Raw genomic sequence first — 15,425 nt, 5'->3', positions numbered from 1 at the left:
TGAAATTCATTTTAGAAGTAATTTCTAGTAGCTATATGTTAAGAAAATGTTTTGAATATTTTTGTTGAAATTTATTCGCTAAATAGATATTTTAATGGACCTTAATAATTTTTACTCGGTTATTAATAATCAGTAAGTTAGAAAAGGGTAAAATATAAAATAAATACTAAATGACCTCTTTTGGACATGAAAATTTTATGGGACACTTATATAACATTAGATGCATGTTCAAAAATTTATATTTATTTTTTTGACCATGTATAGACTTAAATAAATGTTATTCGGTTTATCGGTAAAATAACGATATTAATTATTCAAAATTGCCCACATGATTCTTACTAGTTATTTAAAATTTTATACCCTTTAAAATTGCTTCTGGAACATCATAGAATATTTATAATATTTTATTCGGACTCAAATAATTTTAAACCTATTTTATTCGGGCTCAAATAATTTTATTACCTGGGCCTTGTTTAATTTGGGCCTTGTTGGATATGTATTTTGTAAATTAATTATCGATTATATTACCGGCGAAACTATCTCATATTTAAGAAAATAGTGTTTTATGAAATCTTCTGTCATAATGATTTTATAGACTTAGGAATTATATTCTAGTTTTTTTGAATGAATTTCAAAACTCTTTTAAGTTATATTTACTTTAAGAAGGATTGAAACGAAACATTTTAGTGGTTTCTTTGAAAAATCGTATTGAACTTTAATCACTTTTTGTTACGATGCATTTCTATACATGCTAGTGATGCTCCAATATAATACAAAAGTTATGTTTGATGATATGGTTATTCTAAGCATGTTTTACTCATGTGGAAAATATTATGATTTCATTTTGCTAAGTCGCAAATAAAGTAAGTTTTGCTATGTTGCAAATAAAAGATGTTTATCATATAGAAAAAATTGATATTTTTTACTTTCAAATGCTATTGAAATTACAAGATATATATTATATAAAAAGATATTTTAGCCTAAATGGCGGGTACATATGCCACAATAAATGTTGTGTGCAAGATTAAACGGCTCACCAATGCTGAGCGCGTATTGTTCACAATACCATTGTATTACACTTGCCGGACATGTCAGGGACAGTAGACCGACTACCAAACGAGTCACAGGATGACTCACAGAGTACCTATGCAAACTTATGATATGAGTTTGAAATTGATTTGAATCTATTGAGATCTTATAATTTATGATGAAAAATGAGAATTTGAAATGACTATAGAGCAATTGAACTGGGTTTGAATGATAATATGATTTATCAAATGAAAAAGCATATTTCAAAATGAATTTACTCAAATCAAAAAGGTTTTAATAATTTGTTTGACGGACACTAGTGTGTTTATACTCAGTCTTTTTGCTGATACTATGCTATGTATGTTTTCCAATGGTTTTGTTTTTAGAGTAAACCCCTATGGCACTTCGACGGAGAATGGATATGCGAGCAGAAGATGAACCCGAGTTGGAGTATAACTCCCCTTTTGTTTAGATCTCTTTATTGTATTTGAGAGACTATTAGTTTAGTTGTTTAGATTTAGACTACTTTAAGGATGTAATTTGATCTTCGGACTTATTTCGATTTGGTTGTAATTTTCCTTTATTTTGGACAGTTAAGAATTCCTTTATATTGCATTGGTTTCACCTTTAAGTAACCCCTTAATTGTGTTGGCAAAATTAAGCTTCCGCTTGATTAATACTAAATTTCCAGTTAGTGTTTTTCTTCATAATTCGAGGCGGTTACACCTTTCCTCCAAGTCATCTTCAGTCTTCCTCACCCTATTGTTAAGTCTGCTAAAATTCAACTTTCTATCTTACTTACCAGTTTTTTAATACCCTGTATTTGTGTAGAAATATTCACTGAATATTTCTGTATATTCTAGGATCAATAGATGATTTTTATTCTCTTATTTATGTAAACAATATCATAAGGATATCCTTGTTTCCTTACTTAGTTTCCAAGTTGATGTATATATTGGAGGGGTGTTCACCCATTAATGAATAAGAGACTGAATTAAACACAAATCTTCCGTTGTTATATTTCGCATGGTATTAGAGCCGAACGGTTCAGATCCGGGAAAACTCCGATAAACCGTTCATTATACTCATCATCTACCCTCTACCTGCAAATGGATGAATCAGTAAATGAAACGATGCAAAACCAAATGTTTACCATGGAACAAATGTTTCAAATGTTCCAGAAACTCAATAAACCAAATCCCACAGAAAACCTATCCACAATCCAACTCTTTGAAAAATTGAATTACAACAATTACACGAAATGGAGCAGATTAATGCAAATTTCTATTAACAGTCGTGGCAAATGGAACCATATAACCAATGAACCCTCCAAAATCACTGACCCAAAATACCCACAATGGGCCCGACATGATTCTATAGTCATCTCCTGGATTATTGAAAAAATTGATGCAGAAATCGTCAATCAATTCATCGATTATAATACTGCTCGAGATTTATGGCAAGGGATTGAAAATCTCTTAAACAGTGGGCGTGATGAACTTCAAATCTATGATTTGAGTTCGACGGCTGCCACTTTGAGGCAAGGAAATAGTACAATTGAAACGTACTATGAAAAAATCAGTATGTTATGGAAGGAGATTGATAGGCGTATGCCCAACCCCATGACTTGCCCTCAAGATATCACAGCATTCAATAACTTTATACAGAGACAAAGGTTGTATCAGTTTCTTACCGAAATCAACGAGGACCTTGATAAAGAAAGAAGAGACTTACTCCACATGGACCTTCTCCCAACAGTTGATGTAGCCTATGCCACCATTCGAGGGGAAATATCACGCCGAAAAATTATGACCGGCGTCTCATCACCGGGAATAGATCCCTTAGAGATTGGTTCGGGTCTAGTAACAAGAAACAAAAACTTCCCTCGAAATCTTGAAAGCGACGACTAGCAAAAACTCCGATGTAGTCACTGTGGAGGGTCACGACATACTAAGGAAGGATGTTTCAAACTAGTGGGATACCCTGATTGGTGGGATGACCTATAAAAGAGGAAGGCCGCCACCAAGGCACCGGCACACTGGACCGGCGGCAAGGCCAACCTTGCAACTGCAGATCACCCCGGTGAGATCACATCATCATATTCAGGTATGGATTTGAACAAAAGAGAAGCAGCCATTGTTGAACAGGGAACAAGCAAATAGAAAGAGGAGAGAGAAACGGCCGAGAATCACACAGAAAGGGGAAGAAGGAAAAGGGTCACTAAAAAACCTACTCAACTTCCCTTATATACTAAGACCCCCCCCCCCCCCAACCTTATCCAAATTTCTCCCAGCCCAAACCTTACCCAAATTTCACCCGGCCCAGACCATAACCCAATCCATAAATTTAGCCTCATAAGCCACAAATACTCCAAATGGATCTTTGATTGTGGTGCTACGGACACTATGACCTTTGACCCACATGATTTATCCTCCGTTCACCCTACCTCTCGTACCCATGTTCAAACAGCAAATGGTGCAACTATCCCAGTTCATCAACCTGGGCCGGCTGATATTTCCTCATCTCTTAATTCCTAGTCTCTCTCATAAATTATTATCTGTCACTCAACTAACCAAAGAGCTTCATTGTACCGTCCTATTTACTTCTAATGGTTGTCTTGTGTAGGATACTCGGACGGGGACGATCCTTGGGCGTGGTACTAAGCAAGGTGGATTGTACTATGTGGACGAGACGGTCAAAAAGGGTCATTCACTACTTGTTCACGGGACTCCCATGCAACAACTATGGGCATGGCATCGACGTTTAGGTCATCCTTCACTAGGTTATTTAAAACGTCTTTTTCCGTCTTTTCATAGTTGTAATTTGTCTTTGGATTGTGAAACTTGTGATCTAGCTAAGAGTCATAAATATTCGTACTCTCCTAGTTTTACTAGAACTGATAGACCTTTTGATTTAATTCATTCTGATGTATGGGGTCCTGCTCCTGAAAGTAATTCTCAAGGATATTCATACTTTGTTTTGTTTCTGGATGACTGTACACGTGTGAGCTGGATTTATTTTATTAAACACAAATCTGAAGTCTTTGATGTTTTCGTTAATTTTACAATATGTTTCTTACTTAATTTCATACTCGCCTAAAAATTCTTCGCTTGGATAATGGTGGGGAATATGTCTCTCATAAAATGAAAAGTTTTATTCTTGAACATGGTATGATTCACCAAACCACTTGCCTTGACACCCCATAGCAAAACGGTGTTGCTGAGAGAAAAAACCGATCCTTACTGAACATATCCCGAGCCCTCATGTTCGAGTCCCATGTGCCGGCTTTCTATTGGCCTGAGGCCATTTCCACTACTAATTACCTCACCAGTCGCCTACCCACTAAATCTCTGCAATTCAAAACCCCTCTTGCTGCCTTAGGAAGTTTTCATTCTATACCTTTCTCCCACTCTCTTCCACCCTGTATCTTTGGCTGTGTGGTTTATGTTCATCTTCCAAAACGGGATAGAACAAAGTTGGAACCCCGGGCTGCTAAGTGTGTCTTTCTTGGGTACGGTGTCGGTCAAAAGGGCTATCGGTGTTTTGATCCTCTCCACAATAAGCTATACACTACTATAGATTGTGACTTCTTTGAACACTCCTACTTTTTTACCCAGCCTCGATCTCAGGGGGAGAGTACTAGTGAGGATCTAAGCTGGCTAATCGATCCTTTGACAAATGTCGAGACCCAAAAGAACAAGTAGATGACACCACTATCACTGTCACCGAAACTACAGTACTTCCATCGACTCACTCCATTGCTGTCCCTGTGTATCCCGCCGAACTGGAGGTAATCCCTAGCTCTAATAATGATGTGATATTTAGTGATAATGTTTCTAGGAGATATGAGTTGCCCCCAAGGAGTACACGAGGTATCCCGCCAAGGAGATATGATCCTGAATTCGAATCTCAAAGGTCCTGATACCCGATATATCAAGAAAGCCAAGAACATTTGTCTCAGATGGCAGTTGCCTACAATGCTTCTCTTTGCTCAGGCAATCTAGCGAAAAATACTGATGATGCTCTAGGTGATCCAAAATGGAAGAAAGCTATGGAAGAAGAAATCTTAGCCCTTAAAAGGAATGAGACTTGGGAACGTTGCATACTGCCAAAAGGGAAAAGAATAGTAGGATGCAAGTGGGTGTTTCAATAAAGTATCATGCAGACGGAACCATTGAAAGATACAAGGCTCGGCTCGTTGCAAAGGGATACACTCAAACCTTTTGAGTAGACTACTCTGAAACCTTTTCTCCAGTTGCTAAAATTGATACTATCCGGGTCCTCTTCTCCATTGCAGCTAACAAAGATTGGCCTCTATACCAGTTCAATGTGAAGAATGCCTTTTTACATGCGAAAATTGAGGAAGAAGTTTACATGCAAGTCCCTCCGGGCTTCTTACATGAGTACAATAAAGGGGATGGATGCAGACTCCGAAAAGCTCTATATGGGTTAAAACAATCTCCTAGAGCATGGTTCAAGAGATTTACTGCTGCTATGAAGAAATTTGGGTACAAATAGAGTAATTCCGACCATACTCTCTTCCTCAAGAAGAGAAATGGCCTTATCACATGTCTTGTATTTATGTTGATGACATGGTTATTACAGGAGATGATATGAAGGAGATCAATGATTTAAAGGGTCGCCTCTTCTTGGAATTTGAGATGAAAGACTTGGGAAACTTGAAATACTTCCTTGGGATAGAGGTTCTCAGATCGAAAACAGGGATTTTTATCAATCAGAGGAAGTATATTCTGGACCTATTAGCTGAGGTAGGAATGATTGACTGCAAACCTACAAAAACACCTATAATAACAAATCATGAGCTTCAATTCATTGAGGGAGATGAAATAACTGACCAAGATCAATATCGAAGGTTGGTAGGAAAACTCATATATTTATCTCACACCAGACCTGACATTGCCTATGCAGTAAGTGTTATGAGCAGATTCATGCATCGACCTCAGATACACTACATGGAGACCGTAATGAGGCTCTTGAGATACTTAAAGGGAACTTGCAATAGGGGGATTCTCTTCAAAAGAAACCAACACCTAGATCTTGTGGCATATACTGATGCAGACTGGGCTGGTGACCGAGATGATCGAAGGTCAACATCAGGATACTTTACTCTGGTTGGTGGGAACCTGGTCACTTGGAAGAGCAAGAAGCAAAAGGTGGTAGCTCTATCTAGTGCTGAAGCAGAATTCAGAGGAGTTGCGAAAGGGATTACAGAAAATCTCTGGATTAGAAAGTTGTTGGAAGAGTTGAACTGTCGACAGCAAGAAGCAAGCAATCTATACTGTGACAATAAAGCTGCTATCAGCATATCCGAAAATCCAGTCCAGCATGATCGTACTAAACACGTCGAGATAGATAAACACTTCATCAAAGAGAAGCTGGAGAAAAATATCATCAGTCTACCATTCATCAGATCAAAGGATCAACTGGCAAACATCCTCACTAAAGCTGTCTCAGCAGAAGCCTTCAACACTATTTTATGCAAGTTAGGTGTTGGTGATCCTACAGCCTAACTTGAGGGGGAGTGTAGAAATATTCACTAAATATTTCTATATATTCTAGGATTAATAAATGATTTTTATTCTCTTATTTATGTAAATAATATCATAAGGATATCCTTGTTTCCTTACTTAGTTTCCAAGTTGATTTATATATTGGAGGGGTGTTCACCTATTAATGAATAAGAGACTGAATTAAACACAAATCTTCCGATGTTATATTTCTCAATTTGCACATGCCTTAACCATCTTAAATTAATTTCTTCCATCTTTTCCTTAATATTTATAACTCCTAAATCCTTTCTTATATCTTCGTTTCGAATTCTATATATCTCAAGGTTTGTCCACTCATCCATCGAAACATTCATATTTCTGTTGCTCCCATCTGCGTACTATATAATCCATCGTAGCATGATCTATTGATTGTTCGATAAAACTTGTCTAATAGTTTTATGACACACCTCGATCACATAATATTCAAGTAGTCGCTCTCCATTTTTGCAACCCACACTTAATTCTATAGGTCACATTTTATTAGATGTTCCCACTTCTCTGAAATATGAACCCAAGGTATTTGAAGTATCAACTTGGAACAATATCTTTCTCTTCTAGCTTTATAGTGCTTCTTGTCATCCTGTGTCTGCTAAAGTTACACTCCATGTGCTATATCTGATATCTCACTCCAACTTATTTAAAACTCATGACTCAAAATCTAGCCTCCGTCGTTCTAATTTGGGGTTTATTCCCTTCCTGGTCTCATCTACCATAACAATGTCATTAACAAACAACATACACCAAAAACTTCTCCTTGTATCAATTGAGTTATCTTATCCACGACTGCCGCAAAAAGAAAGTGGCTTAGAGTCGAGCCTGAAAGCAATTTATAATTAAATAATCCTTAATTTGCTTCTCCACATGCTAAAACCCATGCTGGCCGTCTTGCTTGAACTAGTTAGGGTTGGGTCGGTTCAATTCGGAATGCCATCATCAGTAGACGTAAGTGTTTGAGCAGCAACACTCAAAATCTTAAACCCCAAACACTCCTCACCTCTCTTCTTCTATTTTCTCGTTCCGCCATGGATGGAAACTTATACGACGAATTCGGTAACTACATCGGACCTGATATCGAATCCGATCAAGACAATGACTCTGATGAAATCCCCTCCGACGACGAGCGCCAGTCCGACGAAGAACCCGACCCATCAACCACTCAAGCGGGCCCCGGCAATGGTTGGATATCTACCACAAACAATGTCCAATCCGACGAAGATATCGAAATGGTTGAAAATCAGGTTGTACTTGCTGAAGACAAGAAGTATTATCCTACTGCTGAAGAAGTTTATGGTGAAGATGTTGAAACCCTAGTTGAAGATGAAGATGAACTTCCTCTTGAACAACCTATAATTAAGCCTGTTAGAACACTTAAATTTGAATTAGGGGTTAAAGATTCATCTACGTATGTTTCTACTCAGTTTATGCTTGGTCTTATGTCTAACCCTAATTTAGTACGAAATGTTGCACTTGTTGGTCATCTTCATCATGGGAAGACTCTTTTTATGGATATGCTTGTTGAACAGACTCATCATATTTCTACTTTTGATCCTAAGAATGAGAAGCATATGAGGTATGTTGAATTTTATAATGTATTTTGTGATTTTATGGTTTTTGTTAGTTCCTTTTTATTAGATTGAAGTTCAAAGTAACTTAAAGAATGATATGTTGATTGTTAGAGAATTGGTTTTGCAACTAGTTTTTTTTGTTATTATAAGAAACTAAGAATACATGAGCTAGTTTGATTATATAGATTGTAGTAGTCATTATGTGAGGGAGAAAGTGACGATGATAATGAATGGAACTTACGTCTCGTTGTAGATTTGTATTAAATGATTGATAATGACAATGGAAGTTTCATGGAATTTAGGCTATTTGGTTCACCTAAGATTTAACTTCTTTGGAAAGTCTGATTTTTTTCTTCTGTTTCGAGTTTGATTTTTTTGAAGTTGAAAAATAGTGATTTAAAGAATGATTTGTTGATAGGAGAATTGGTTTTGCTACTAGTTAGTAAGACTACTATTTAATTACTATTAAAAACTAAGAACACATGATCTAGTATAATTGAACAGATTGATTTTTTATGATGCTGTCTTTTCCATGGCTTCTTTAGAATATGACTGGTGGGTAGTCTACTACTTTTAGCCAGTTTTCTATAAGCCTCTGGCAGAAATAAGAAGTTTCAGATGAACTACTTTCATAAATTGTTAATTGCATTGATTAAAATTAGGCTTAGAATTACAGTAAGTTAAATAAAGTGGAGTGATGCAGTTTTTTGGCGTACAAAAATGGTGCATGTTATTGCCTTATTGAAATAGATGATTTCTTTTCCCAAATAGGCTTGGGACAAGGGCGCTTGGGTGTTGAGAAAATGAAGTGGTTGTGGCTGGTGGACATTGGTTTTAGAGGTTTGGAGGGAGGTTGGTGACAAATTAAGAATACATGAGAATTTGTAGTACAAAATTATTGAAAGAAGGGGTCAAATAGTTATTGAAGTGAAAAACTATCTAAATTACTACAGCATTGATGCAAAAAATAGCTTGATCACTCCACTATGAAGTACGGGTTCCCAACTTGTTGATCGGGAAACCGGAGGTCCATAAAAGATAACTATAGAAAATGTCGTCTTTTTCCTCCATCATCTTTGAAGTATCTCTAAAAATGCTGATCACCAGAATCTCCATTGGTACAACCAAAAATTTGCACCATCTCAACACATTAAAGGCTGGTTTGCAGAGTTTATCTGCACCCTTATCTTAGTTTGGAATACATATATGGTATCATAGAAAAATAAGAATACATGAGTTAGTATAGATTGAAGTGGTGATGATGTGGTGGAGGAAGTGATGGGAATCCTGATTGGGATTTGGTGCTTGTTTTGTTTACCCAAGTTTTAACCTCTGTGGGAAGTTATTTTTTCTTGTTAGTTTCCTAGATAATGAGTTAATATGTTTGATAATCAGTATATATCAGAATTATATTCCCAAGAGAATTTTGACTTACCGTGATGGTGCAAGTTTTCCAATTCCCATGGAATGTAGGGATATCAACTTCACACATTTCACCTTTTTATGCCAACTAAACAACTTATGACTTCCTAGGAATCCCTCCTTCCCATAGCCGGGATTTGGTAGTCATACTAAATAGTCATAATGGCAGAAAATATTTTGTGTAATTTTGATATTTAGTGCAATTTTGGAAGGAAAAGTCATAGGTTAACTTCCTTAATTATGCTTGTCTAGCCCTAATCATTCCTTTTTCTTCATAAAATTACCACACTTGGTAAAGTGTTCAGGATTGGCAATGAATTTTTTAATGAAAAACACATGAGCTGGGATGGAGCTTTGGGAAACACTTGAAAATTTTCTTATGCCTTTGTGAATAAGATTTGTTTTGTTAAAAGTACTAGTTTCCTAGTGATGCTATCTTACTGTGGATACACATATATTCTCTTAGAATAAAAGTGCTGTCAAAATGTTTTGAAGTTATGGAAGTTTGCAAGAAACTAAAAGCTTGATACAATTTATATGTGGATATTGCTGAATGCTTTAGATATACGGATACAAGGGTTGACGAGCAGGAGAGGAGGATTTCTATTAAGTCAGTGCCGATGTCTCTTGTCCTTGAGGATAGCAACTCAAAGTCATTTCTGATCAATATCATGGATGCCCCTGGTCATGTGAATTTCTCCGATGAAATGAGTGCTGCTCTCAGGCTTGCTGATGGAGCTGTCCTGGTTGTTGATGCTGCTGAAGGTGTCATGGTAAGTGTTCTTTATTCATTCACTTTTGTTTTTGTGTTGGCTTTGTTTCACTAGGCATTGGGTTGTCTTATAGGATTGTAATTGATATGACATGCACAATTTGTATAATCTAAACATAAGTTTGTATATGCTTTTGCATAATTGGGACTATTTCTTGCTTCATGATCGTGTTAAATGTTAGAATATGGGGAAATTTCAAAGGGACGCCTCTGATATTTAGGGGCCTTGAGGGGATATTTGAAATATTTACTGTTAAGAAATGAACATCATTCGCATAGTTTTTAGTGACAATTGATAAAATACTAATTTTATTAATAAGTCAACATTTAATTAATCAACAAAACTTAAATAATCGAGAAAAATACAATGAAGTATCGATACCTATTATCTAGACAACTATAAATTATCAAATGATAATAAAGAATCAATTGAAGAAAATAAAATTATATTGTATCACTGACATCCACCAGATATTTAATAAAGTTTACTATTTATAAACAAAAGATTATAGGCCTGGCCAAGATGAGCAATTGCTTTTTAGTGCTCATCCACATGAGCCAATTCTTAAGTTCATACTAGTGTGTCTTGGGAAAGTCTATCTAAATTGGCAAGAAATTGAAACGAAACTTTTATATATTTTTATACTTCCCGTCTATTGGTGTATCCTTACAGTTTCCTGTTTATGCATATCATAAATTATTTAGTAGTTTGAGTGAAATCCCAGGCCATAAGAATGATCAACACCTATCTTTTTTCTGGCCAAGAAATTAATAATATTCTATTGTTTTGTTCTTGTTTCATGGTTCAATTGTAATTTTTCCATGTTAAGATTTTTTTTCTGCATCAGTTAATGTGGATGGCCCAATCTGGTTTGAGATGAAGTCAATTATGACATACTTCAAAAATAACCTGATGTATAGTCACCTGATACTAGCTATTTTTTTCTTGATATGCTTAGGTCAATACTGAGAGGGCTATTCGCCATGCAATCCAGGAACGCCTCCCAATTGTTGTTGTTATCAACAAGGTATTTCGAATCATTTCTCCACTTTTACTCTGATTTTATCGGATGTACTAATTTCTGCTCAAGAGTTTGTTATTCAATACAATAATATACTGAGTTTAAAGTCATTGGGGATTCAAAATTTTTTTATTTTTATTGAAGGTTGATAGGTTGATTACCGAGCTTAAATTGCCTCCTAAGGATGCCTACCATAAGTTGAGGCATACTCTGGAAATTATCAACAATCATATTACAGCTGCTTCCTCAAGTGCTGGTAATTTGCAGCTTATAGATCCCACAGCAGGAAACGTCTGCTTTGCCAGTGCGACAGCAGGATGGTCATTTACTTTGCAATCATTTGCAAAACTATATGTAAAACTGCATGGGGTTCCATTTGATGCTACTAAGTTTGCTTCTCGTCTTTGGGGTGACATTTACTACCATCCTGACGGCAGAACTTTTAAGAGAAAACCTCCGGCAACTGGAGGGGAAAGATCTTTTGTTCAGTTTATTTTAGAACCCCTGTATAAATTATATAGTCAAGTTATAGGAGAGCATAAAAAGAGTGTAGAGGCTACACTAGCAGAACTTGGTGTTACACTTCCAAATGCTGCATACAGGTTGAATGTTCGTCCATTGCTAAGACTTGCCTGTAGCTCAGTTTTTGGTACAGCTACAGGCTTCACTGATATGATCGTTCATCACATTCCCTGTGGCAAAGAAGCTGCTTCAAGAAAGGTTGACCACATATACACTGGTCCAAAAGACTCTGTGATTTACCAGTTCATGGAAAATTGTGATTCGTCGGGGCCGCTTATGGTAAATGTCACCAAACTCTATCCGAAATCAGATTGCAGTGTTTTTGATGCCTTTGGAAGAGTGTACAGTGGTGTGCTCCAAACTGGGCAGACTGTTCGTGTGCTGGGAGAAGGGTACTCACCTGAGGATGAAGAAGATATGACTGAGAAAGAGGTAACAAAGCTGTGGGTTTACCAAGCTCGTTACAGGGTACCTATAAGCAAGGCACCCCCTGGTTCATGGGTTCTCATTGAAGGTGTAGATGCCTCTATCATGAAGACTGCAACACTATGTAATGTTGATTTGGACGAGGATGTCTACATATTCCGTCCTCTTCAGTTTAATACACTTTCAGTGGTGAAAACTGCTACGGAGCCTCTTAATCCTAGTGAACTACCAAAAATGGTGGAGGGTCTGAGAAAAATCAGCAAAAGCTACCCTCTTGCTATTACCAAAGTAGAGGAATCTGGGGAGCATACTATTTTGGGCACAGGGGAGTTGTACCTTGATTCTATCATGAAGGACTTAAGGGAGCTTTATTCTGAAGTAGAAGTGAAGGTGTGTTCTGCTTTTTAGTCATTCAGCTTGTTGCTTAAATTTGTTTCAAATTGTTTTTATGTGTTTGGGGAGGGGGTGTATTGAGCTAGAATCACTCATGTGATCTGTAAAATAATCATGTTATCTCTTTAGCTTATGCTGTGAAACCCAAGTTCCATTTCAGCTGTTGACTGATCAACCTTTTGATTTACTTTTCGCCCGTCATTTTCATTGTTTCCCATATTGATCTAGAGAATATTCCCTTAAATTTGCTGACCACGCCTTTTGTATTTAACTGGTAATAGGTTGCAGATCCAGTTGTCTCGTTCTGTGAAACAGTGGTAGAATCATCATCAATGAAGTGTTTTGCAGAGACTCCAAATAAGAAGAACAAGATTACTATGGTTAGTCTATGATTTGACATTCATTCTGGTGTTAGTGTTTCTAGGATTTGATAACCCATTTTTGCATAGAACTCTTGATAATTGTGGTTTCTTGCCGTTGAAGATTGCGGAGCCATTGGAGAGAGGTCTTGCGGAGGATATCGAGAATGGTGTTGTGAGCATTGATTGGCCTCGAAAGAAACTGGGAGACTTTTTTCAAACGAAGTATGACTGGGATTTGTTGGCTGCACGTTCTATATGGGCTTTTGGTCCAGATAAGCAGGTGAGCTCAGATTCAACAAAATTTCAAAAGAATGATTTGCTTTTGGTATAGGCCTTTTGCATTGTATCTGATTTGTAAACCACCTCATTTTTAGGGTCCTAACATTCTATTAGATGACACACTTCCTAGTGAAGTTGACAAAAACATGTTGAATGCTGTGAAGGATTCGATTGTTCAAGGGTAAGCTATTTTTTAATACCTTTGTCCTTCCTCCCAAAGTGCTCCATTTTTCTTTCCTTGAAACATTCTATTCTTTTCTGAAGCTTCCAATGGGGTGCTCGAGAAGGCCCTCTCTGCGATGAACCAATCCGAAATGTTAAATTCAAGATAGTTGATGCTAGGATTGCTCCAGAGCCTTTACATCGGGGCACTGGACAAATCATCCCCACTGCTCGTCGTGTGGCTTATTCAGCTTTTCTTATGGCGACCCCTCGTCTAATGGAGCCAGTTTATTATGTGGAGGTAATTGCTTGTTTTCTCTTACAGTACTATTGACTGTTTCTCCGTTCATGATTTTGTAATTGTGTTGTTCCAGATACAAACGCCAATAGATTGTGTTTCTGCAATCTACACGGTTTTGTCTCGTCGACGTGGCCATGTGACTGCTGATGTTCCCCAACCAGGAACCCCTGCTTATATTGTGAAGGTTTGGGTTTACTTTATGTCACCTATTCTTCTCTGTTCATCCTACTGTCATTGGGTTAATGCTTCAATTGTTTTTATTTTTTTATTTTTTGTAATTATGCTCAAGTTTCTTCAGTTTTGTGTTAAACCCTGCATCCAAAATTACAAAAATATGCTGCATGTTGAGTTCTTACATTGAAGTTTAACACATTGCGCTTACCTCTTGCTTTTTAGGCATTTTTACCCGTGATAGAATCATTTGGGTTCGAGACAGATTTAAGATATCATACACAAGGTCAAGCTTTCTGCCTCTCGGTGTTTGACCACTGGGCCATCGTCCCTGGAGATCCGCTTGACAAAAGCATAGTTCTACGCCCTCTTGAGCCTGCCCCAGTACAGCACCTTGCACGAGAGTTCATGGTCAAAACAAGGCGTAGAAAGGTACGATTAATATCTATTATCTTTTATCTTTGGCGAGAAATTAAAACTTCAATGATCTTCAGTATAGCATCACGAACACTGTAAAGTTTTATGCATTGTTTGGATGGAAGGAATTGGGGGGACAGAAGGGAGAGAATTGAATGGGATGGATTTATTCAAATTTTACAAGAAATTAAAAGGAAGAACTTACCACATTTCCCTTCCCTCTTCTCCTTTGTGCCCCCTTCTTCCCTTCCTTTCCCTCCTTTTATTTCAAGCTCTATCTAAACACAATCTTAGAGTATGTTTGGTATATACTTAGGAAGGGCAGAAAAAATATTGATGTGTTTTTCTTGTAAGTCTTCATATGTTGGAAATATTTTTAGTATGAAATGTAAAGAAGTTCTCTTCTAAACATAACATTAAGGAAACTATTATACTGTTGTGCTCATTGATGATTATATGTGTAGGGTATGAGCGAGGATGTGACGATCAACAAATTCTTTGATGATGCCATGGTTGCAGAGTTGGCTCAACAGGCCGCCGATCTTCATCTGCAGATGATATGAAGGGTGGATGATCCACTGATTTCCTTCTCTTAATTGCCTAACATCTTAGGATGCCCTGTGTTTTTGAGTAGTGTTGTTTTATTTCTGTATATTGAATGTGGATGCCGCCTTGAGGATATCAAATGTAGACCCCTGAGGATTTTGATTATTGAGATAGTTATACACAATTCTTAATGTATTTTCTCCACAAGGATTTTTTTTCATCCTATTTGAGTACTAACTTATGTTTTGGTTTGTCTTTTGGGGGGTGTTTTAACGAATAGTTGATTTTTTTAATTAGCTTGTTTTGAATCGATCAATACGTTGGGATTTTGTAACATACATCAGTTTCTTGGAAGATCCATGTTAATTGTTAACCATCAAAATTCATTTACTCTAATCATGAATCATATAAAGCTCTAGCTTGTGATTCTTAAACGTGGGATTTCGGTGCAAAAATTCAACCCTGT

At 36.9% G+C, this 15,425-nt stretch overlaps 1 protein-coding gene across 1 annotated transcript; it reads left to right on the top strand.

Annotated features, from left to right (window-relative positions):
• Positions 1-7,459: 7,459 nt before the first annotated feature.
• Positions 7,460-15,179, top strand: LOC130809756 (110 kDa U5 small nuclear ribonucleoprotein component CLO). Its single transcript, XM_057675546.1, has 11 exons — positions 7,460-8,169; positions 10,149-10,359; positions 11,318-11,386; positions 11,525-12,718; positions 13,003-13,101; positions 13,205-13,363; positions 13,458-13,543; positions 13,627-13,825; positions 13,899-14,009; positions 14,222-14,428; positions 14,878-15,179. Exons 1-11 carry the CDS (start codon positions 7,622-7,624, stop codon positions 14,974-14,976), a joined length of 2,982 nt encoding a protein of 993 aa, XP_057531529.1. The 5' UTR covers positions 7,460-7,621; the 3' UTR covers positions 14,977-15,179.
• Positions 15,180-15,425: the final 246 nt, after the last annotated feature.

This window comes from Amaranthus tricolor, chromosome 4, assembly GCF_026212465.1.
Source record: "Amaranthus tricolor cultivar Red isolate AtriRed21 chromosome 4, ASM2621246v1, whole genome shotgun sequence".
Lineage (NCBI taxonomy): Eukaryota > Viridiplantae > Streptophyta > Magnoliopsida > Caryophyllales > Amaranthaceae > Amaranthus > Amaranthus tricolor.
Note: the sequence above shows the minus strand (reverse complement) of the source record. Positions and strands in the feature narration are given on the sequence as shown.

Bases quoted from the DNA above. Each gene is read 5' to 3' on its own strand.
- LOC130809756 (XM_057675546.1), top strand. From the start codon at position 7,622: ATGGATGGAAACTTATACGACGAATTCGGTAACTACATCGGACCTGAT. The intron at 11,387-11,524 runs GTATTTCGAATC...TTTTTATTGAAG, and splicing joins TTGTTGTTGTTATCAACAAG to GTTGATAGGTTGATTACCGA. The intron at 14,010-14,221 runs GTTTGGGTTTAC...CTTGCTTTTTAG, and splicing joins CCCCTGCTTATATTGTGAAG to GCATTTTTACCCGTGATAGA.